General features: G+C 35.2%; 2 protein-coding genes, 1 long non-coding RNA gene and 1 other non-coding gene across 6 annotated transcripts; 3 read left to right on the top strand and 1 right to left on the bottom strand.

Annotated features, from left to right (window-relative positions):
- Window positions 1-23: 23 nt before the first annotated feature.
- CHST14 (carbohydrate sulfotransferase 14) lies at window positions 24-7756 on the top strand. Of its 2 annotated transcripts, XM_087948103.1 has the most exons (3): window positions 24-148; window positions 353-481; window positions 4762-7756. In XM_087948103.1, the coding sequence occupies exon 3, from the start codon at window positions 5357-5359 to the stop codon at window positions 6416-6418; it is 1062 nt and encodes a 353-aa protein (XP_087804229.1). In that variant the 5' UTR covers window positions 24-148; window positions 353-481; window positions 4762-5356; the 3' UTR covers window positions 6419-7756. The 2 variants fall into 2 exon arrangements, with proteins under 2 accessions (XP_087804229.1, XP_026537721.1); XM_026681936.2 differs by lacking the exon at window positions 24-148 and having other exon boundaries at window positions 283-481.
- Window positions 7757-9259: 1503 nt separating this feature from the next.
- Window positions 9260-14371, bottom strand: GLRX5 (glutaredoxin 5). Its single transcript, XM_026681941.2, has 2 exons — window positions 14010-14371; window positions 9260-10943 (listed from the first exon to the last, which is right to left on the bottom strand). The coding sequence occupies exons 1-2, from the start codon at window positions 14305-14307 to the stop codon at window positions 10765-10767; spliced, it is 477 nt and encodes a 158-aa protein (XP_026537726.1). The 5' UTR covers window positions 14308-14371; the 3' UTR covers window positions 9260-10764.
- Window positions 14372-14432: 61 nt separating this feature from the next.
- On the top strand, window positions 14433-24342 carry LOC148128936 (uncharacterized). 2 transcript variants are annotated; one of them, XR_015746087.1, is made up of 4 exons: window positions 14433-14825; window positions 17173-17298; window positions 21165-21270; window positions 23590-24342. It is a non-coding gene; the product is annotated as an uncharacterized LOC148128936 (long non-coding RNA). The 2 variants fall into 2 exon arrangements; XR_015746086.1 differs by lacking the exons at window positions 21165-21270; window positions 23590-24342 and having other exon boundaries at window positions 14460-14825; window positions 17173-18455.
- LOC113421531 (small Cajal body-specific RNA 13) lies at window positions 16806-17077 on the top strand. The gene has a single exon (XR_003372180.1).
- Window positions 24343-24805: the final 463 nt, after the last annotated feature.

Here is a 24805-nt window from a genome sequence, read left to right as displayed (position 1 = left end):
CTGGATCACGTGGGGAATGAAAACCAATCTTTGAGAAGATTTTTTTGGAAGAAATCTTTGGTGGCCGGATTTTTTCTTATACGCCAAATTAACTTTCTTTTCTTATTGGAAGTGTAACATTCCAGTACAGATTAACGTTTTTAAAGAGGTTGTTTCTCTTTATCCTTCCTTGCCCTTTTCCTATCAAATTGCAATCTAAAACTTTTTATTCTACCCAGACTTCCTCTTTCTACGTGCTGTAGGGTCGTATCTATGGTATTAACCCTTAATTAACCTTGAGGGAAAAAGTCTTGTCTCTTGCTGGGAAATCTGATGTGATTGCTTGGTTTGGTTTTTCTCTTGCTTTTAGCAGCATCTGGATGTGGCATCCTGTAGCCCATTATGATCAACTTGAATAGCCAGTTTACCCGGCTTATCCTACAGAAAGAGGCTGAGAAGCTTTAAAAACTCAATTTCTGTAAGGAAGAAACAGGAACGAAAGGTAATAAAAGGGTGTATTGTCACAAAATTCTAAGTCCAAATTGAGAAATGGTTCCAGACAGTAAGGTAAAGGTTCCCCTCGCATATACGTGCTAGTTTCGGCTCTAGGGAAACCGCGTCCCCCCATCCAGACAATACATGCAGGCTAATTTGTGTATTAATCGAAAATTGTGTTTAACCATTTTTAAAATTTATTTCAGTTCCATGTTGAACTTAAAAAAATAACTATAGGAATGTTATTTTCTGCTTTAGCATGAAAGGAATTGCAAACATTGTGGTTTTTACTTTTTAGTGTTGGTAAAATGAAATGATTTTGTTTGAACCTCTAGCACATGGGTTATACTTCTTTGTGGGTTATACTTCTTTTTGATAAATTGCATAATTTTTGTTTATTTCTGAATATAAATTTCTATTCTCCAGTCAAAGAAGTGAAATGGATGGCCATTTAAATTGTTTAAAGTATACGGTAGATCACACTTCAAAAAATAAAAATCGAACATTGCAATACCAGATATACTGCAGTATTCCTTCCCCTCTCTGAAATGATTGTGACATCATAGTTATATTAGTCTTCAAGTTTTATATTGTTTCTATTTATTTCCAGTTTTTTGATAAGTGTGTTAATACCAAGTTTCTAAAAGTTCCCATATCTGGGCTGCAAACATTCAGATGACCACTAAGTGGCAACATATGTTCAGAGTTTTCTGTCTTTGCTTTCATACAATACAAAAGTCATCCAGATTCTTGTGGATTAGGTAGGATAGCCTTCCTCAAAACTTGTTAAGATTCATCTCTGTTCTTCATTATACTGGATTATATTATTACAATTTTTTCCTTTCTTAGTCATTTTATAGGTCACAACAACTTTATCTGAACAAATTCTTCCATTTGAGGGTCTGGAAAGGGTGGGGTGATAAAAGAAAGCAGAAAGAGGGGGGCAACATCTGAGCTGATGATACTGATGAAGGAAACATTTATATTGTTAGATATTAGTTTTCTATCTTGAGAATCTGCCTGCTTACAAGAAGAGACTCCTGTGTTTTGAAAAGAGGAACAAAAGATATGGGTGTGAGGCTTCACCAATCCACTATTGGAAATTAGACCCAGAGATTTAAGGACATGGCTTTTGATTAGTTGTTTTACAGATACTACAAATTCTGTTAGTACAAAGAAAGCAATTGTAAATTAATAGTCATATAGACATACTTATAGTAGTCTTAATTCTTTCCTGCATATATGGGCAGCCATAAAAAGGGAAGGAAGGAATCTCTTCAGTGTTATCATTATTGATTTTAGATTATATGCTTATAACCTCGTCCAAACCAATTATCACACCAGGACCAGGCTACAGAACTCTTATTATATTGATATGCTTCCCATCTCACAGTCTGGGTGACTTCATACTGCAAAAGTTAGGATGGGACAAGGTACTAAAGTGAGGAACTTCTTTTCTTTACTAAAAAAAATTCCTTTTTCAATATATACTGAAACAACAATCGGGGGGTGGTCTTTTCTTTTTGTGCTAGTTAGTTAGGAAGTGGCTTGTTCAAAAATACCCTGTTTCTCCAACAATACGGCCTCCCCCAATAGGAAGTTCCAGCATGTTTTATAGGCATGAAATGAAATTAAGCCCCTCCCCCCAAATTAAGGCCTATATTAAACCATGCAAAATGGGGGGGGAATGGTGGGGGGGGGGCTTGCCATTAGGAAGTACTTTTGTTGCACACCCGGATATAGTGCTTCCCATCTCACAGTCTGGGTGACTTCATACTGCAAAAGTTAGGATGGGACAAGGTACTAAAGTGAGGAACTTCTTTTCTTTACTAAAAAAAATTCCTTTTTCAATATATACTGAAACAACAATCGGGGGGTGGTCTTTTCTTTTTGTGCTAGTTAGTTAGGAAGTGGCTTGTTCAAAAATACCCTGTTTCTCCAACAATACGGCCTCCCCCAATAGGAAGTTCCAGCATGTTTTATAGGCATGAAATGAAATTAAGCCCCTCCCCCCAAATTAAGGCCTATATTAAACCATGCAAAATGGGGGGGGAATGGTGGGGGGGGCTTGCCATTAGGAAGTACTTTTGTTGCACACCCGGATATAGTGCTGCCTGCGTTGACCCCGATACGAAGTGCCCCACCAACGCCGAGGTCAACATCCAAGCCGTCGCTGCCCGCCCACCCAAAGATGCAAAGGGGGGGGAATTAAGTCACCCCCGAAAAGATGCCCTAGCCATTTTTTCGGGGCTCAAAAAAACATAAGACCCGGCCTTATTATATGAGAAACACGGTATGATAGAGTCTCCATCTCAGGAGCAAGGTATTCTGGAGCTTTAGTTTTCCTTTGGCTGGAGCACAACCATGATGGATATATTATGTGTGTGTGTATGTAATATATTATACACACACACACACACACATACACACATTAATTATGAGGACAACATATAAAAGGAATTGTAACTTTTCTTACCAAAAGAACTTTTCAAAAAGTATACAATCTATTTTCTTTCGAGATTTCCCTCAAGCGATTTTCCTGGTTGAGTAATTTTTATAAACACGATGCTAAACCCTACTAATATATCCTTTGGCAAATTATTATCTTAAACAACCTTGGTAGTTTGTATTGCTTTTCAGAATTCTTAGGCTGTTTCTTTAACATTAAAATATTTATTTTAATCACAAATTTCAGCTGACATCAAACCATTAAGCTATTTGATCAAACTCATTTAAATAAAAGTCTACATTTTAATAGCAATAGCTCGAGACTTATATACTGCTTTATAGTGCTTTATAGCCCTCTCTAAGCGGTTTTACAGCCCCTAACAATCTGGGTCCTCATTTTATCCACTTCATAAGGATTGAAGGCTGAGTTAACTTGAGCCTGGTGGGATTTGAATATCCTTTCTTTCCCAAGGAATATTTCCGTCTCTTGAAAATATAGAAAATAGAGCATTCATAGTATTATTTTATGATGTAGGAATGCATAATAATCAGTGGGAAAATATTTTTCAGCACTTTTTATGTTGAGCAATCTATTTCAGATTCCAATTCAAGTATGCACTTTATCACATTGTTTTACACACTGCATCACTGAAAAATATAATATATATTGAATGTCCTTTCCCTGTTCCTAGGTTTTCAAATTCATTTAATTCCTTGAATAAGGAATGGGTTTAGATAATGCAGAACTTATTTCTACCCAGATGACTGTTATTCAATTACCTGTATGCCTGACTTTGTTTATTTGTTTGTTTTGAAAACCACTAGTACAGACTGGATTATAGTATTACAATTGTCTAAAATATTCAAATTCTTATAAGTTTTTCTATTCCGCAGTGCCCAGCATATTTTATTGCCGGAAATTTATGGGATATGTTCAGAAGTGTGTTACTACAGAAATGCCAAGACTTGAAGCAGTTGTTTTTTTATGCCTGTTATTATCAGCAGTCTACAGTCCAAGATTCTCCATTGTAGCTTTTTTTTTTTGTAACTTCTTTATCCAACTGTTCTCCATGTATTTGATTACTTCTATTTTCTCTGCCGCCTAGCATGTTATTTCTGCCATTTGGTATCCTGACAAAACAGGGATACCAGAAAAATAGAATTTCACAAGCATTCAGGCAGACTGTTCAAAAGGCTTCCCACAAGAACACTGTTCCATGCTCTTTTCAGCAGACTAATGATGCAGCCATTCCCAGGTCTGTTGTGTATCTGAGGATGTTGAAATTCTCAGATATTCTTGGTTTTGGTCCTAATTTAAAACTAAATTGTTCATTAATTCTTTTGCTCAAAGTTTGTCCCATTTGTCATATGTGGAGTGCTGCTTGGAGATTATGTTATATAAACTATAATGGTATATTTCCAAATGGTTATTTGGAAGTCAGTAAAATCCATTCAATTACATCCTATGTAACTGTTCCATTAGCAGCAAGCTACCATCATATCAACACTGTATTTATATTTGTGTAACAGTAAGCAATTTTAAACATATAAGCATGTTATCACCAAATGATGGCTGGTGTTAGAGTTTGGATATAGACTATACTGAGAATATAGACTAGACTGAGGATAAGTTGTCTGCATTAAGAATTACTCATTTAAAAGTGACCTCGTTCCTTCCTCCCCCTCGCAAAAGATTTGCATACTTTCTGGCGTGCAAATTGTCCCTATTTATGATTGTATTTCCCTATTGTGAATTATCTTTTTTATGAAATTGTGGATATTGTACCGAGACTGCATTAGTTGTTTTGATCTTTGCTTCTTTTTCTTTTCTCTGGAAAGCCTGGAATAAACTGGGACTGACATCTCACTCTGCTGCCCAGAGGGATCTGCAATCATATGAAAGGAGGAAAGCAGTTGTTTGAGTATACGTTGTCTTTCGCCTGTTCACTTATACTCTGAGTGTTCTCCCCAGGAAGTCTGCAAATGCTGCAGCTACAAGAGAAAGAGGAGGGGTAAATGAGGCTCCAATTGCAGGAATAGGCCCTCCCTGCCAAGCCGTCACTGCCGGCAGCCGCCCTTCCTGATTTTGCAAAAAAATTAGCCCATCCAATCTTTTTCAGCAGCTGCCCTGCAGGCACAAAGAAAAAAGTCTGGGATCTCCCATTTTCTTTCTTTTGTCTCATGGAATATGCCAGCTCACCAATTTAGGAGCCCTACTGTTGCTTCACTGAAGACATCTGTTGAGCTGAACTGGGCCAGACTAATTAAAGCAGCTGCCAACAGCACTACTATTGATATAAAGCCTTCGTCTCCAATCCATCCAAAGCAACGTCAGTGGCAATAGCATATTTAGCCTCAAATTTCTGCTGCCACCACCTGGATTCAAGACCATGTTTCCACAGCCCCTGCTACTTTAGTGACAAGAGCTAAAGAGATGGGTGTGACTTCAGTGCGTCGGACGACCTTGTCTATCAAGAATCGTTCTCGTGGTACCAGTAACACTATGCTACTGCCTTCCATGTTGATGTTTGGTGTAATTGTGGCATCTAGTGGCTTACTCCTCATGATTGAGAAGGGAATTTTGGCTGAGATGAAGCCTCCACCCCTCCACCCCTCTGCTAAAGAAATGTTTTGGAGAACTGGCAGTAGGAAAACAGCAAGAGATATGGATTATCAAGTGCTCCAGGACATCCGAAATAGGACAATCCATACCATTTGCAGACAAAAAAGCATGCCCCGCACCATTTGGGATCTGTCAGCAGGCCAGAGGAGGACAGTGCTCAAACATATCCTGGTTAGTGACAAACATCGTTTTTTATACTGTTATGTTCCCAAAGTGGCTTGCTCCAACTGGAAACGGATTTTGAAAGTTTTAGATGGTGCATTGGAGAATGTAGATATTAAACTTAAGATGGATCACAAAAAGGATTTAGTTTTTTTAAATGACATGAAACCAGATGAGATTCGTTATCGATTAAACCACTATTTCAAATTTGTGTTTGTCAGAGACCCAATGGAAAGACTTTTGTCTGCTTATAGGAATAAATTTGGTGAGATTAAAGAATATCAGTTAAAATATGGTTTAGAAATAGTCAAAAGGTATAGGAAAAACATTGGAAAAAGCATGGGTGATGATGTCACCTTTTCTGAATTTCTCCGGTATCTCATAGATGAAGAAACAGAAAAAATGAATGAACATTGGATGCCAATTTACAACCTGTGTCAACCCTGTGCTATAAAGTATGATTTCATAGGATCCTATGGGAGACTTGAAGAAGACGCCAATTTTGTTCTTGAAAGGGTACAAGCACCATCCTTTATACGTTTCCCAGAAAGGCAAGCATGGTATAAGCCTGTAAGTCCGGAAACTCTGCATTATTATATGTGTAATACTCCAAGAGAACTTATAAAACAGCTATTACCAAAATATATTCTGGATTTCTCTTTATTTGCATATTCCCTTCCAAATGTTACTAGTCAGTTTTGCAGGCAATGAAAGTTTCTTTTGTGAAGCAAGCTGTATCCTATGCAATTTTTTCTAATTTCATGGTTTCCTTTTAATACTTTTGATAACATTATGAGTTTACTATACATGCTATCTTTAAAAAAAAGCTTTAAATTTTATACTATATACATATATATAGATATATAGATATACACCATTGAACTAAGCACAGCATTATTATTTGAACAGTGTTTTGTGTACATTAGAAACAAGGCATGTTTGTAATTGCAAATTAGCAACTGTAGGACAGTAAGTTTTAGGAAGATTGCAAAACAGGAGGAGGAACATAAAGCAATAAAAACTAGGCTTGTACAGAGAAACCAGAAAAACATGGTGGATGTGCACCATTTCACGTTTACTAATACAAATGTGAAGACAGCAGTTTCACACAATATTGCCTTAAAATATAGTGACATAGGATTTTTAAAATAGCTACTATAGCTATTAAGGCAGATAGCAGCCCTAATATTTTTGAAAGCAAGTCACATCCTGTTTGTTAGACATACTTCCATATAACAAGCAAAAGATCCGGATTTAAATTAAATACAATTTACATAATGGCTTAAAATATTTATCAAAGCTGGTATGAACAATGAAATATAAGAAAGGCCATTAATAAAGCTGCTTGAAATGATCAGCCAAATTTGATTGTCTAAAATGCAACTCAACGTTTAGAAGGGAAAGGTAGGAAGGGTGAAGGTATGAGTTTGTATTTGCAATTCAAACTGTGTATCTATATGTACTTTAGGTTCCCATGATGGACATTGTATTTTTCTTACTATGATAGTTTTGTAGGCTACGATGACTTTTTATTTCTGTATTGAATGTAAACTTGGGTGTACTTTATTTGTGAAAGAAAATATCTTTTGTATAATCTCTCAGGATTTACTTCTTGTAAACTGTTACAATTTTGTTAGCAGCCTGATTATTCAGATCATTTGTTAAATTCTGACTATCTACTCGAATCCTTGTTTATGACATCATTTCATTTCCTGGAAAGAATAAAAAGCAATTTGCATGAGGTTGCACACTGGACAGTTATGTATATCACTGAACTGCCTTTGCCACAGAAACATGAATATTGTCAGATACAATAGTAGAAGATACTATATCATATAATATTCAATATTTTGTGCATGGACTGGAGGACTCCCATCTTCAAGCAGAAAAAATGTCTAAGATTAACAAACTCAATAGCTTTAATTTTCAGATGATTATACTTTTTCCATTTTTAAAAAAGTGTAATTATTTACTTGGAATTGTATTTTGACTTTTACTATGCATTTTTAAAGTAAAAAAATAAAAAAAAACTTACCATTATCATTTGAAGAGATTCTTCCCATCTTTTATCTTTGTTCAACTAGTTGTATGTAGATACTGTGATTAGAAATTAAATAAACTCTGTGTCAAAATGGGTGTGGAATATGCCTAGTTCACTGAACCATTGGTGGTTCAGCATAGCCCACCCATGTCTTAAATCCTTGGGGAAAAGGCACCACCTACTATCCATGCACAACTGAGAAAAGTTGTGAAAACTGAAACAATTTAAAAAGTGACAAAACATGAGTTTTGATCCTGCAAGATTTGTATGCTTAAGTTTCCTTTGATTACACAATGTCATCTCAGGACTCCAGAAGTTGCCTTTCCTATAGTCGTGCCTACCTTTTGGAATGAGGTTCTCCCTGAAATTTTGATGAAACACATTCAATTGTTTAGAAGAGCCATTAAGAGCTCTTCACTCAGTCATTTGCAAGGTATGCTTGCCACCTTTTAAAAATTTTTATTGTAATTTGATTGTGAACTGCTGAATGTTTTGGGAATCAGGGTATGCAAATTTAATAAATAAAAATAAGGCTTTCATATCTTCTCTTGACACTATTGGTCACATTAGCTATATATTGCCATTAGAATCATAAGTAGCATAGTTGAATTCCAATGGTGGACATGATCAGATAATGTTTTATGTTTTTTGAAATCATTTGAATGTATTAAACTGGCACACATTATATAAACTGGGTATTTTATACTTTTGTAAACATTTATTTATGCTTCAGTTATCTGATAAAACAGAGGACCATCCTTAAAGATATTGTCTCCATCATAGTAAATGTTTTTTAAAGAATACTTTCTTATCTTCAATCATGATCGTTATAAGCCTGATCTGACCTGAACTTTGTGAGGCACTGTGGTAAAATTGGGAAATTCATGGAAGATATATTACATATAAATAGTCAGGAGATATAAAACTCTTGGTAACTTATCTTTTAAATAACAACACAGATAGGAGGAAACCTAGGAAGAAACATTTCAAATTATTCAAGGAGATACCACCTTAATGAGCTGGCTAATATGAGGATTAATAATTCACTTTCTCTTTTCAAGACTGTATTCAGGATATCTCTAAGTCTATAGTTCCTACGTCTTGAACTTGTCCAGCTGTGTGGGGCTTTATAAATATATAAACTTTACAGTGAACCTATAATAATATGCGGTGTAATAATCACAATGTTCAATTTCTATGGAACACCAAAAAGTGGGACACCTAAAGGGTTGTGCATAAACAGATCGACCTTGTATCCAACTTCTATCTCAAAATATTTTTAGCCCAAATATGCAAACCGAGAATAGGTGTTTTTAAAGCATGTTTCTATATGTGTCTTTGTCACAATTTCAGAATCTTAAAACTAAAAACTATTTTGCAACCAGTATTTAAGTGGTTTGTGTAGTAATGCAGAAATTCAGAGATACAACATTTTTAATTCCAAAATGAATCCCCTTATTTTAAATTGAAAATAAACAAAAGTAAAATTAATTTAATTATCTGAAGCAGTCTTTTGGGTAGAAGCTTTTATTTCAAAACCTGTCAACAATAACTAACTTCCATTAAAACATTTGGGCAACAAAATAATGGTTTTGTTACTTTCTAACAAAATAAACAGTTAATGTATTTTAATGTATTTACTAGCGTTATTGTATATATATATAAACATAGGCTGATTATCACAATAAAACTTCCTCACAGTTAAAAATACTGTATATTTGCTGTAAGCAACAGAGTTCAAATATGTATCAAGGACATGTGTGTTTAGCAAACTGTTTTCCAAATTTAAAAAAAATGAAGTGTTTCTCACCATTAGTTACGTGTTTAATTCTTATTCCCAAGAATACATCAATGAACATGTGGCATTAATAACCATAATCCCTGTTTTTATGTTAACTCATGCTGAATTCAACAAGAGTTATTCTTCTGGTAGTTCTGTTTTAAGCAAACTAGAGGAAGTTGGGATAAGAATAGTGAAATAATTGATAAGGCTCCACCATTATCTTGTGTTTACTTAGTGTCTCCAGGATGTTTTCCCCTTGAAATGAAAATCAATTCTAAACATTTCTTTCTACTCCCACTTCACTTTCTTAAAGTGAAAACTAAGCTAGCAAAGTCTTAAAGTTTTGAAGTTGCTTTTTCCTTTTATCTTTAAGTCTTTAACTTTTTCCACTTTTAGTCACATTAATACAACATTCAAAGCTGTTTTTAAAACCTAAGTATTATTTTTATTGTCAAAATGAAGAGGTAATCTATAGCTCTTAATAGTAGTGAAATAATACAAGGCAAAGAGTCTATAACCACTAACCTACCAGATAAAAGTAGCAAGGGGACAAATGTTAAAGTCAAATATTTAATGAACAAATGTTATCTGCACCCTTAATTCTTTAGATGGTCTGGAAATCTTAACAAATTGCCTGTTTCCTTTCAACTGAAATATTGCTATCAACTTTTTGCACATTATCTCTTAATAGAAACAATGTCAATATTATTAACATGAATAATTAGGTTAAAATAAAGAAAAATTAAGATGAGAGACTACCTAGCCTCCCAAAGAATCATCCTGTCAAAAGCTTCTTCTTTAACAAGTTGGAAGAGCACCAATATCATCAGGTATTTCTGTAAAGAAGTTAGACCATCTGCAATGTGAAAGAAATGCAATTAAACATGCCAAAATCCACAGAACTAACTCAAGGAAATGTTTCATAAAGATTTTTTTTAAAGAAATAATCCCAACTATTCTGGAATAAATTCTTAGCATAAAGGCAACTAAAATGACTAATCAAATACAAAGCAGTGCAAAATAGAAGTGAATTACCTTTTTTATTTTTATAGTATTGTAAATGGGTGACAAAAATAAAAATATGTATCAGTTTATCATACTGTGCAACAGACAACAGAATGCTTAATGATAAACTTCATTAATTCAAAACTTGTTTTTTTTAAAAAACTAAAGTACAGAAGGCTTTTCCGGTACTAATTATCAAAAGATGTCTTTGTCAAAGTCACAGTAATTTTATTTTTTGTCATGGTCTTTCTCAGATTCTAGAAGTGCAGATTGAATTCCTAATTTCTTAAGCTCTTCCACTAGGTCTCCACTTTGATGCATCTGAAGTAGTATGTCGCAACCTCCCACAAATTCACCATTGAGGTAGACTTGAGGAATAGTAGGCCAGTTGGAATAATTTTTAATTCCTAAATCAAAAAGTAAAAGGAAGTTAAATGACATATTCCCAAACATATGAAGCAATGTAGAACAGGGCTTCTGGAAGTCTAGACAAAAGAACATTAGATAATATTGCTGACACACTATCTTGCTCACCTTTGTAAAGAAACACATATATTACTTTTGTCTGTCCTACTCCTTTTCTGATGTATAAAACTATTTTGCTATTTTATCAAGTATTAATTGTTCTGATAGGTTTCTGTATATTGTAACATAAACCAACTTGAAGCTTCTAGATGTGAAGCTTATGGTACCCACTGAAGCTAAAAAATTTATCACCATGTACTTATTAAAAATGTTGCAAAGGGAATAGTTTCAGATTGAATGGGAGCAGCAAAGGGAAATGGATTAATGTAAGAATACAGAGTTGACATTAATATATATATAGAACAAAGCATTTGTAACTCTAATAGTGAAAAAATATTTATGTAGGAAAACAAAAAGAAATCTCCATGTGTAGCATAAGAATGCCCACTTTTATCCCATTTAGTTATTATATTTTTTTGTATAATTTACATAATTTCACAATAACAACTAGTACATTTTTCACTAGTTATACTGAAAGATGGCAGTATAAAGTGGCTAAACCAGTTAGATAGCTAATTACAATTGAACAAAGGTGTACTCATTCCAACCAGCTACATTATACACTAACAATCATTTTGTATTTAGCATTTGTTTAATATTCAGACTCAAGAAATTCTAAAACTGGGAATGCATATGAAAAATCTAGATTTTAAATAGTAATATACAAATGGGAAGATTAATAAAAATTGCACTGTATTTCTCTTTCCAAAAAGAATATTCTTAATTTATATTCCACAAACTATTTCTTTCAAGCATTTGTTCCTTGTATAATCTCTCTCCATTTTTTAAAAACCAATACAATACCCATTTGCCTTATTTACTGGTATGTAAACATTGATATTTATAGATGAACTTAATTTTAGAAATATGTGGCTTTCAATTAAAATTACAGCTGAGTTAATTTGTCAAAGAACTACAGAATTATTTAAAGAATCATGATGTGTAAAAACTTTTTCAAAAATCTACTATATCTTAAGTCTAAGTTTTTAACATTAAATATTTTTGAAATATTTAAATATTATGGTACCCAGCGGAGCTATAAAATTTATCACCATGTACTAATTAAAAAATGTTGCAAAGGGAGTGGTTTTTGTCACTGAAGGCTCTGCTGAAGCCTTCAGTTCTATTTGCAGATCTATTTTCATCCAAATTCTTATCTCTTTCTAACAGATCCTAAGTAGTTCAGAGTATGGTGTAGCTTGTTATGCATATATGGCATAATTTTTCTCACTTCACAAAGCACAAGTCAAGACAAGTTATGGCATTCTTAACTATAAATGTCCTAAATATGGTACTATTCCATAGGTTCACAAATCAATTAGGAAAATATTGCAGTAAAACTTTAATACTTAGCTACCATAAAGATTATGTGTGTGTGTTTGTACATACATATATAGCACATACAATGTATATATGTATGTGTGTGATTGGATATTATGCAAAAAAGCAGAGGAGAAAACAAACAAGGAAGAATTCTTTCATACACATAAGCAAAAACAAAAGCATATTTCAATTAGCACAGGGCATATTGGATTTTAGGTTTCTAATTTATTAATGTAAGCCTGAATTATATACATGAAGCAATCTTTATAATTTTATGAAAATGAAGGAAATGCCTTAAATCACTTGTAGATTTGGATCTTGTTTAGTTTCCAAAGTATCTTCTGGAAGAATTCCATCTTCAGGCAAATAAATTTGGGAATGGTCAAGGGAGTAATGTGAAGCCAATCCAGGGAATTATAAAGCAATGATTCAATATCCCACCCCCCCAACAGGACCATAGCTATTTTTTCCAACAAGGTCTGGCCAATTCAAATTGGCAAATATAGTACTCAAGGTAGCATAGTGAAAAATAAAGAACATTTTAAAATTTACACATTTTAAATTGGGCTTGGCAGCTTATAGAAACCTTATGTAATATGCTCCAGATAGTAAAGGAGGACTCTCAAGTTGCAGACCTACTCTTTCATAGATAGCGTATCACATCAAATCACCACTGGAATTATTTGAGCAACCTGATAAGAGTTATCTGTCTTGCTAGGTAGGCTTCAGTGTTAATATATTCTCTCCCACTCAAACAAACCCTCACTCTCTTTAGAAAGCAAGGAAATACCTTAACAATCTCCCCAGGATGGCAGCATTGGCAATGTGCCAGTGCAATATGAGATGGCACTTGTTCTAGCCTACTTGATCCTGAGTAAAAAAAGTAATTGAGAGAGACCAAAGTTTACGACAGATCAAAATTGAACATAACATACACTTTCTGGGTCCTTATTTAGTAAGCCAAATTTCATGGATATTTTGTTTTTATTATTCTATTTTCTGAATGAGAGAGTGTCAGATACAAAGGAGAACAAAGATGATTGTTTTAATCAGGCATCAAAGTGTCAAGACCACAAGCTGCCTAGAAATCTCCATATGTTAAACTTAAGCACCAAAAATGTGGGCTACATCTATAGTAGCAATGCCTTTACCTAGTAGTAGTCTGCATTTTTCTTCTGAGATAGCCCTAGTCCTGGTGAAGGCAAGCAAATGGAGCACAAATGAGCATGTTCCCTTGGGAAAAGGCAGGCGGGCCAACTGAACAGAGACCACTGCCAACTGAACAGGTGCCATTGTCTACCCACCCACCCCCTCCTTCCCCTCATGGTTAAGTGTTATCATTCTTGGTGTGGCCAGCAAGAATAAGTGTCGCCTGTCCAGTCATCAAGTCCAACTTGCTTCTTTAGGTAAAAAAGGAAAAGGAAAAGATCGGACCAGAGACAAAAGCAACAATCGGATTGCTCTGGACGAAAATAAAAGGCATGCATAAAACCTAAAAATCACAGAAACTGTGAACGAAATGAAGGGGGGGGGTCTAAAAAAAGGGGCTGCCAATGGTTGAATACATCTAGAGCTCTGTGGGGCCCAGTCAGTTGAAGAGAAGGCTGAGCAAGGGCGACGCCTACCTTGCCGGAGGTCGGGATCCTGGAGGACATCGTAGGAACGATAATCATTAACACCATGAAGACGCAGAATCTGCACCACCGCGTTACTGAAGCCGCACTGGGGCTGGGCCGGGCTCCCCTTCATGAACACCACCACCGGATGTGCGCGCACCAGTCGCTCCACCGCCTCCTTTGACCCATTGCCCTCGCCACTGGAGCTCTGTCCCCCCTGACTCAGCTGCTGCACAAAATATCCCGAGGGTCGTGAGCGTCCCGCCAGCCGCAAAACTGCGGGTTGTCGGCAAAGGGACCCAATCATGACTACCACAGCGGCTACCTCGACTTTGCAGAAACGTCTTCCTTTGGAGCGACCTTCCACGCTTGGGGCTACCCAGGAGCACTGATTGGGGCAATTGGTCCCTCCCGCTTGCCGAAGTAGTTCTATGAAAGGTAGAAGCTGATATCAATCACTTTCAAGATATTGGCAGAAGCTGTGAAAGGCTGCCTGTACTTTAGCCCTGCGCGGCGGACCAATCCGGCAGAACCAAATTACATTTCTACATTGCGATTAGCCAAACTCGAGATCCAATTGCAGCGCTCTTGGGTCGGGCCTTTAAAACTCTCTACTTATAAAAGCATCGTTGCATTTTTTTCGACTGTGAAGAATCTAGCGCCTGGATCTTTTTTGGCTTGTGGAGTAAGTAAGCAAGGAGAGAGCGAGTTAGGAGGTCTTGAAATGTGAAGCTGAAAGAACATTTTTTGAAATTCTGCTCAAAGGAAGAATGATAAGGAGGCACTTTCCTTTGCATGCCGGGCAGATCTTGAACTAACGGAAAGGTAACGTGCATTAAGATGAATCGTAATTGTCTGTGGACAACTTGAATTGTGATACTGTAACTCAGCGTTACTCTTTATTGCAGTTCTTGGGGAGGGGAGGATGGAAGTGAGTTTTAGAAGGGTGACGGGTTAACCAATGGACTCTTTAGCTCCCAATTCCCAGGTTTCTATAGATGGCTTACCTAATGGTTATGATCAAAATTCCAGCTTCAAAGTACCGGATTATATCAAGTTAAAGCAGGAGGACTATATATTTCTTCTGTTGTGGAACTGTGATTAATTTTCAATTTAATAGCCATGTATATAGCAAGTATTGCGACCCAATTGGCAAAAAAAGGACGGTATTTGTTGGAAACATGAGGAAGAGGCCTTCATCCTGCAGTGGATAGGCAATGGCTAAAATGATGATAACGATATAGGCATGCCCCATGGTACAAACTCAGTTCTTTAGCACTTGTGTAAAACTTCCCTAAAGTGCAAAAGAGCAGAGTCACAATTTTGCAGTGTCCATTTAATCATACATATTAGCATCATTAAACCAGTCTTATAGTTTAAGTGCTGTGTTTGCCTTCAGTATCTATCCAGATGGGCATGCTGAGTTATCAGTATTTTACCCTGCAGGACAATTAACACATTTTGGACTGATTCTGCATGGTACAATTTGCTATAATTACTCTATCTTATCTCACAGCTAAACATACCATGCCAGAGCAGATACCCGCAAAGACAGTAAAGTTTTGTTGGGGGGGGAAATTCAAGGGTCACATGTTATTTGTTTGGAATTCATACCAGAGTTACTGGGGTTATTAAATTCCTATGATTTCAGAATGCATATATTAATGTGACCTAAATAGGCATTTACCTTTTGATAGGTTACATTCCAGTTTGTTAAATTAAAAAAGAAAATAATTCATTTAAGTGAATTATTTCCAAGCTAGTTATATGTCATCTAAATCCTCAAATTATATTTTTTATTTTATGGCATACATATTAAATTTAAAAAAGCAATTAGTACAATGAGCATAACATGATTACAATGAACTTAGACACGGCTACACTACCACTAAAAGATAGCATTAGGACTTATTTATACTGGAATTATCAATGAGATGCCATAAGTGGATTGAAAAAAGTGGGATAATTGAATTCTGTGTTCTAAAGAAAAATACAGGTATTTGCTTTATTAATACTAATGAAAATATCAGAGTTGAAATTGATACACTTGGGATCAGTGTCTACAATAACTGGTAAATCTGAAGAAATAAGTATTATCCATAATATGTGTAATACAGGTAGTCCTCAACTTACAATCACAACTGAGCTAAAATTTCTATTGTTAAGTGAAACATTTGTTAAGTGAATTTTGCGTCATTTTACTACTTTTTTTGCCACAATTAAATGATTTGCTGCAGCTTAGTTAAGTAAATCTGGCTTTCCCCCATTGACTTTGCTTTTTAAAATGTTACAAAAAGTGATCACATGATCCTGAGACACAGCAAATGTCATATATATGAGCCAGTTGCCAAGCATCTGAATTTTTATCACATGAACATGGGGATGCTGCAAAGTTAACTATGAAAAATGGTCATGTCATATTTTTCTGTGCTGTTATAATTTTGGATGTCACTAAACGAACTGTTGAGGATTACCTGTATTTAAATGGCAATATTAGTTCAGGAGTGGGACTTATTTCAATAATTATTTGCTGCTGAGAATGCAAGTAAATAAAAATTAGAATCAATAGATTGATATTGAAAACAAGAATCCTAGCAGGATTTTTTCTATAAAAAATGTTTGTTCAAATTCCAAGCATAATAATTTGCCCAAAATTCTAAAAAGTTAACTAGTGATCTACAAGAAAAACTAGATTTTTGTGAAACATTCAAGATTGTGTCTTCTATGGTCTAAGATTTTGTAGGCAAGGGCATATTTCATCAGCAATTTTAGAACTTGATATAATTAAGTCGTTGGTTCTCTTTAAGTCTGCAGCCTTGAAATTGCCCTTAGTTGACTTGTACTCTGGGCATATTGGGTTTGCAAAGAGTATACAACTGAGGAAGCCGAGGCAGGACTGTAAAAAAGCAGCAGCAGCTCCTTGTGCAATATTCCTCTGACATATTTTACACTGTTACCACGGAGATGATGATTGTCCTTGTATCATTATCCATCTGTCAGCAGTAAGAGTAAATTTGCAGTGTGATATTGTTCAGCAAATGAAGAATTTCTACTGAATACTTTAAACTGCTATATTTATTTATATTGTTTAAAACAAAGTAATGCATTTCATTATATTCCAAATATATTTTAAAAATGTATAACAATTGTTTTGGTGTGCTTTTGTTTTCAGATTGGAAGATTTAAATGAAGATTGTATCTCAAGAACTTGCTTAATATTTAAGTATCCTGCCTCACACTTTTAGATCTTATCTTTTTTAATTTTGAAAATTTAACAACACAGAAGAGGGAAATGATCGTAAGATATATTCTATGTATCTTAAATAAGTTATATCAAGTGGATGCTGTGCTTAGAATCTACTTTTCCATATACTAAAGAAACTATTGACTTACTCAAAGTATTGTTGTATACAATATGGATCAACAAGAAATTAATGATAACAGTATTTCCCATAAAAGCTACTAGCTAGATCCTAACCATTTAACTGAATTTAATTTTAAATGGTATTATAATTAGTATCTTGAATGACTTCAAGATCATGGATCTTCTGGTTTAATGTTATCTTTTGCATGGATTGTTGCAATATTAATATGCATTACTTTGCATGATTATGATAATGTTTTATTCAATGAGATTGTTGGTCAAAATGTTCTATGGTTGTCTTAGAATAGATATAGAAAAGTAGGCTCAGAAATTTTGACTAGAAAATGGTAAATGTATCTCATTTCACTTGCATTAAAAACAGTTTTGTCATGGCTGAAATAAAACAAATCTAACATACTGAATTATTTTCTCTTTGGAAATGACTGGGATTAATGTGAATAGAGGCCCTAATATAGTAAGATGTCCATTAAAAATTGGTGAACCTTAATTCAGATCGTATGCCCTAAACAACTGAGTTTGGTTTTTTTCCCATTTTGGAGTAGTTCTTTTTTAAATTTACAATTTTAATATTAAAACAGGAATATTATTATTATCCAAACCCAGAAAGTTTCTAATTGCAAATGCTGTAAACATTCCCATGATCATGTTAATGAATGCATAATTTTTTCTTCAGGTTTTGAATTTCAAGCAAAATTACATACTGATGTTTAAGGGGTATATTTTTGAAAGAAAGAGGATATAAAAATCCTGTATTAACAATCACAACTGAACCGGAATTTTCTGGTTCCATAATTGTACAATAACTTACGCCCATATATATTTGGTCCCATATAATTAAACAAGTAAGTCATATAGAAAATTAAGGCCAAAGAATACAAATTAAAGAAACTACATTATTTTTTAACATTGCATTCCAGGTGATATGAATACCTTAGTTCATTAGTGTGTATAATGATTTTATATTATACATTGTCAGAAGGTTTCAGAGATTTTAAATGTTGTTATTTGCTCTATCAGACAGGTGGCTGTTGTTAAGAAGCTAAAATAAATGTAAATGTCCTTTTTATTTATTGGTGTATTTTAATTGTATAAAAGGAATTGTCCAAACCAACAAGACAATACCGCATGACTGACACATCACATGACTGACACATAAAATTAAGCTTGTATTAGCTTTACTGTAGTTTGAATAAAGCATACAATTGACTGAATTCACAGAACACACAAAGATAAAATATACTATGTGTAGGCACCATATGTGGACTATCAATGAAATCAATTTTTTTTGTATCATGATTTGAAAATAAAATATCTGCAAAGCAATAGCAAGTAGCACCAAATTTAGAAAATTGGATTATTTTTCTTAGAAAAATTAAACACATTACATTGAAATATTAACTGTACTCTTACAAAAAGTGAGATAAAATCCACAGAAGTAGAAATGTGACAGAACTAATAATAAAAATAAAATTTTAAACATGGGGAAAATTTTGTTCATTTTTTATATATCTATTCTTTCAGGTGGCAAATCAGAATGATTGAAAGAATATGTTATTTGTTCTAAACTCACCTTGTTAATGTGATGGTTGAATTATAGAAAAGCACTAATATAAGCATGGTTTATAATCCATAACTAAATAAAGCAGAAGAAAAGCCATTATAAAATATGTTATGTTTAGTCTTACAAGAAAACTAAAACAAATCAGTTTAGGGACATCTTTTATTATGGGCATAAAATTCCAACAGCAGAGAAATATTTTAATAAAAGAAACTTAGATATCAGCCCAAATATCCTCAAAGGAACTATTTAAGAATATGAATAATAACACAGTATAGCAGACACTGTAAAGGAAAATTATTCCTTAGTGACGTAGTAACTTTTATTCCACATAAGCTGGTCTTGTAAAATATTTTAGGAACAATAAATTCATAAAGTAGAAGGAAAATAATTGGATATTGAAAAAACAGAGTTGCTCAAATAACTAGCAATTCCTTTGTAGATACTATTAAGACCTCATTTAAAAATGGAGGTAAATGTAAATTAAGCCAAAAAGAAGAGTGCCATACTGTGATGTATTGTTTACTGCAATATATATGAAGCCACCGAATATTAAATTCTTTGTGACTGCAAAATCTATGTACCCCTATATAATTGTACTACTATCCCATACAAGTGTCCCATTTTCACATGTAGAGTTGTAATTGCAGGAATGTTCTTATCTGGATGGCAAACCTCAGGTAATGAATGTTTACAAAGCAAATACAACTCAGGCAAACAAAGTCACTAATGTAAAGGAGGATTAGAGAGAGGAAGTAAACATATGTTAGACTTTAACCAGAGATAATTAATTGTGTTAATTACTATGCTAAACAGTAACGAAAGTTAAGCAATAACCAAAGTTAACCAATGTTAGAGGATTACTAAAAATGTGTATAAATGCGAGACTAGACTCCAATAAAGTTCATCATGATTGATTTGATCATGATCAAACACCTCGACTGCCTCATCATTACAACAAGTGGCGCCTGAACAGGGACTCTCTTACTTCGTCCGGCAAGGATTTGGTGCACCTTCAACCCTTTGTGGTTTCTTCAACCTTTAGGTTTCTGTAAGTATGGGGTCTTCGCTTTCTGAGGAACAAAGGAAGCATGTAGATGAATTAGGCTATTTGTTGAAGAAAAATAATACTGAGGTACCACAGAAAAATCTCTTAAGGCTGGTCCAGGAGATTGCAGCTCAGTGCTTATGGTATCCAAAAGAGGGGTCTTTAAAATTAACTGATTGGGAACGTATAGGGAAAACATTGCATACTGAACCTCGAGCAAAAATAGAAATTTTGCACGTGTGGCATTTATGTAGAAATGCAATTGAAAAATTTGGTCACAATAAACTTTCTCTTTTAACACTTCCACCTTCATGTTATACTAATATTGTCATTTATCCTCCTTCACCTGAATATATGTCTTTCATTCCCTCAGCTCCTGCAGATAGAGGGCAAAAGCCTCCTGACTCTATTGTTCAGTCTTCTTTTCAGAAAGTGGTTGAGACTTGTCAAAAGGATGCCTCTGTCTCAGGAACAAAACTTGCAGACTTACTGTCTGTTTGTCCAGTACAATATCGTCCTGGTCAAGGGCCACAGCTTGGACTGCAAGTAGCAGAATGGGAGGGTCTGCCTTATCAGATCTTAAGAGAGTTTAAAAAGGAAGTTACAGACTATGGGATTAGTGATAATTTTACAAGAGGACTTGTAGAAGGAATAAAAAATGGTTATACAATGATTCCTGAAGATTGGAAGCAAATATTACCTGACTCCTCCAGCAGTCTCTCTCACTCCTCCACAGCCAGTAGCGCTGGGATCAATTTAATCACTCAAGAGGAAATTGAGTTTAAATTTCCCTTGGAAGTTAAAATAGTTCCATCTCAATTTAAAAGACCCCTTCCTTCAGGATTAGTTGGCTTAATTTTGCCTCGTTCTTCTGCACACAAAAAGGGCTATTTTGTTGTGCCTGGGGTAATAGATTCAGATTACACTGGTATCTTCATGATTCAGATTTGGGTGAATCTTCCTCAAGTTCTTCCTTGTAATTCTTCTGTTGTTCAATTGTTTCTTCTATATGAAAATCCATCTGGTATAGGTAATCGTGTGGATGCAGGATTTGGATCAACTTCTTTATCTGTAGGCTTACTTCATCAGCTGAACTCCTCTCTCTTCCTTAATAAACAACCATTTCAAGGGTTATTGGATACTGGAGCCGATGTTACTGTCATCTCTTTACAGTGGCCAGTACAGTGGCCAAAAAGAACAGTTTCTTCATTGTGGGGAATAGGAGGTTCTACAGCTGCTTGGCAGAGTGTTCAAGAAATTAATGTTACAACATCTGCTGGTAAGTTCTTTTTCCTACAACCATACATTCTAGATATTCATACTAATATTTGGAGCCGTGATATCCTTTCTCTTCTTAATGCTCATTTGATTCTTGATGATGGCTCTTCCTCTTAAATGGCTCTGTTCTACGCTGGTTTGGGTGGAACAATGACCATTATCAAGGGAAAAACTTGCTGCTTTACAACAATTGGTTCAAGAACAATTGGCTGCTGGTCATATAGAACCTTCTAGTCTTTGGAATACTCCTGTTTTTGTTATAAAAAAGAAAAATGGGAAATGGCATTTCCTTCATGATTTAAGAGAAGTTTTTAATAATAGCATGCCCACAAAATGATATCATTGGCGAGTGTTGCCTCAGGGAATGCTTAATTCCCCTACACTTTGTCAATATTTCATGGATAATGCTCTTCAACCCTTTAGGAATAAATTTCCTTCCTATTTAGTCTATCATTATATGGATGATATATTGATAGCAGCCCCAGATTTTGATGAATCTAAGTTGTTAAAAGAGTTAATGGATATTATGGCACAACAGAGATTGTATATAGCCTCAGACAAAATTCAAAAGGTAGAACCTTATACCTACTTAGGACATAGAATGTTGCACAATTTCTCCATTCCAATTCTTCCTGAATTACAAGTACAGAAATCATATACCTTAGTACAATGGCAAAATTACTTGGCATTATAAATTGGGCACGCCATTCTTCTACATTACAACTGGTGATATGTTGCCCTTATTTCAGTCTTTGAAGGGAGCACAATCACCAGGAGATCTAGTTGTATTAACTGATCTTCAAAGAACATGCCTTCAAGAAATATTGAATAAGTTTAAGCATCGATATGTGGACAGGATAACATTCTTAACAATAGGACTTTGTTTAGCTATTCTTCCTACTGCACCCTTACCCACGGGATGTCTTTATTCTAATGCCTCTCCACAAGCAGTCAACATTCATTAATGGGTTAATTTGTCAGCTACTCCGCCTAGAAACATTTATCCTTATCAATCAGCATTAGAGGATTTGATTATTAAAGGTCGTAAACAAGCCTTACATCTTACAGGACAGGATCTCATTAGCATAGCTTTCACTGCATAAAAGTTGAACATGAGCATTTGATGATGATTTCAGAATCATATCAGATAGCCTTTTCTCAATATGTGGGAAACTTCTTGTATTCTTTACCCAAGGATCCTAGAATAGTGGTTACTACTACTTTAAATCCGCCTTTGCTTCCATTTTTGTGCGAAATCCTATTTCTAAAGCTCTTACAGTTTTTACTGATGGCTCACCTACAAGGTGTGGTCGTCTGGCAGATTCAACAACAATGGTATTCTAAATTTACTGCCATGCAGACTTCAGCTCAACGTGCTGAGCTGGCTGCTGTGATTTTGGCTTTACAATTGTTCAATGACCAACCTATTAACTTGATTGTTGATACTCAATATGTGTATTTAGCTATGCAATCTCTTCCTTTTCTTATTGTGCTATCTCTCTGGATAAGAATTTGTTATCCTTGTTTTTATCTTTAAAGAATAGTTTGGAAACTCGCTTGTATTCTTTGTATGTAGAACACATTTGGAGTCATACTCCCTTTACTAATGCCTTGACTGAAGGAAATCGGAAGGCAGATGAATCCTTAAAGGATGTTGCGTCTTTGTTTGTTGATCCTGTTGATACCATTCTTATTTTCATCAAAATGCCAAATCGCTTGCAAAGCAATTTAAAATTTCATTATCTCAAGCCCGGGATATTGTCCGTGCTTGTCCAGCTTGTCAGCAACTGGCAGTTCCCTTTCCAGTGGGTGTCAACCCACGAGGAACCCAAACTAATCAAATTTGGCAAATGGATGTAACTCAATTTTCAACCTTTAAACCATACTGTTATCTTCACACGTCTATTGACACTCATTCACATTTCCTTTGGGTTACTGTTTCAAAACATGAATGTACTTCAGATGTTATTTCTCATTGCCTATCCTCTTTTGCTGTAATGGGTCGGCCTTCTCAGTTGAAAACTGATAATGGCCCAGCTTATATTAGTAAGGAATTTCAAACCTTTTGTCAGACATGGAATATTACTTTAGTGCACGGAATTCCTTACAATTCTCAGGGTCAAGCTATAGTTGAGTGAGCTCATCGTACTTGTAAGGCATTGTTTCAGAAACAATTACAAACTGAGTCTGGCCCTTACCATCTGTGAAAGATTCAAAATCTCATTGCTGTAGCATTATATACTTGGAATTATTTAACCTTTTTTAGATTCTCTTGCAGACTCACCTGTTAATTTGCATTTTCGAACTAGTGAATCTTTAGCAAGGCCTTTGGTAAAGTATCGCCAAGCTCCAGATCCAACCTGGAAAGGCCCTACACTGCTGATCACCTGGGGTTGTGGTTACGCTGCTGTGGAAGATCCTTCTACTGGACAAGCAGTGTGGGTTCCAGCGCGCTGTGTTCGTCCATATCATGGCATGGCATCAGGGCTTTCACAACCCGATTCCAGATTTCAATCTTCATCTGAACACAGAAGTCCGGCTTCCAAGGTAGAAGCGCCCACAACCCATCACTTGGGGCTAGGTTAAATCTACTACATATCAAGCTCAACAACAACTGCAACAGGCCTCATTACCTCAGACTCCTGAAAATCTTGTTGCTGCTGTTTTTGCTATTATTACTGCTAATTCTGTTACAATTTTACTTTGTATTTTCTCGTTTATGGTTAATGGTGTTTCTGCTCAAAATGACACTTCTGTGGTTTGTCTTAACCCTAATTTGTGGGTTCGTCATGCCCAATACATGTTTATGACCCATGGCACAAATATTACTTTATACTATGAGCCCCCAATGGCATTTGGTCAAATTTCTTTTACCACTAACTTGATCATGTCTTCTACATTTATTGTCTCACAACTACAATCTATTTCACACTCCTGGCTATTTTCTAACCCCACTATGCAATTGAATTATGTCCGTTGGCGTTACTTGAAAGTTAGTCAATTTACAAGGGGTCTGTGTTTCTGTTGTCACGCTAAACACACTTGGCTTCATAATTGGTCTGATTATGATGCTACTCACAGACATGATATTATTCCGATTAAAATCGGAATTCCGATTTTTTGGGGAATCGCCCAGGCAGAGCCCGGGCGGGCGGCGCGAGCGGCGGGCGGCGCGAGCTGAGCCCGGGTGGGCGGTGGGGGGTCTCTTTTGGCCTGCCCCGATTTTTTTTCCAGAGGGGAATATCATGCCTGTACTCAGCACATATTAAAAAAGCTAGGGAATTATAGTTATTGTTCTAACTACTATTGGTTGTCAGGTACCTTTAATTCTTCTTTATATGGACTTAATATAGCTCCTGATATGTATCCTGACAATTTTCCTACTTTTAATGCCTCTGATCAATCTAATACAGGATCGATATGCGCTGGTTGGCAGATTAAAGATCCTAATATGTGGTTCTTTTTTGATAAATATGCCACCAATGTTCATCCTCAGAATCAATGTGCAGCTATAGGTTATTTTACTCTACCTGTTC

The sequence above is a fragment of the Notechis scutatus genome, chromosome Z, assembly GCF_049901735.1.
Source record: "Notechis scutatus isolate UNSWTSFEM ecotype Mainland chromosome Z, rNotScu1.2, whole genome shotgun sequence".
In the NCBI taxonomy this organism is placed as follows: domain Eukaryota; kingdom Metazoa; phylum Chordata; class Lepidosauria; order Squamata; family Elapidae; genus Notechis; species Notechis scutatus.
This window is presented reverse-complemented; position numbering and strand designations above follow the sequence as displayed.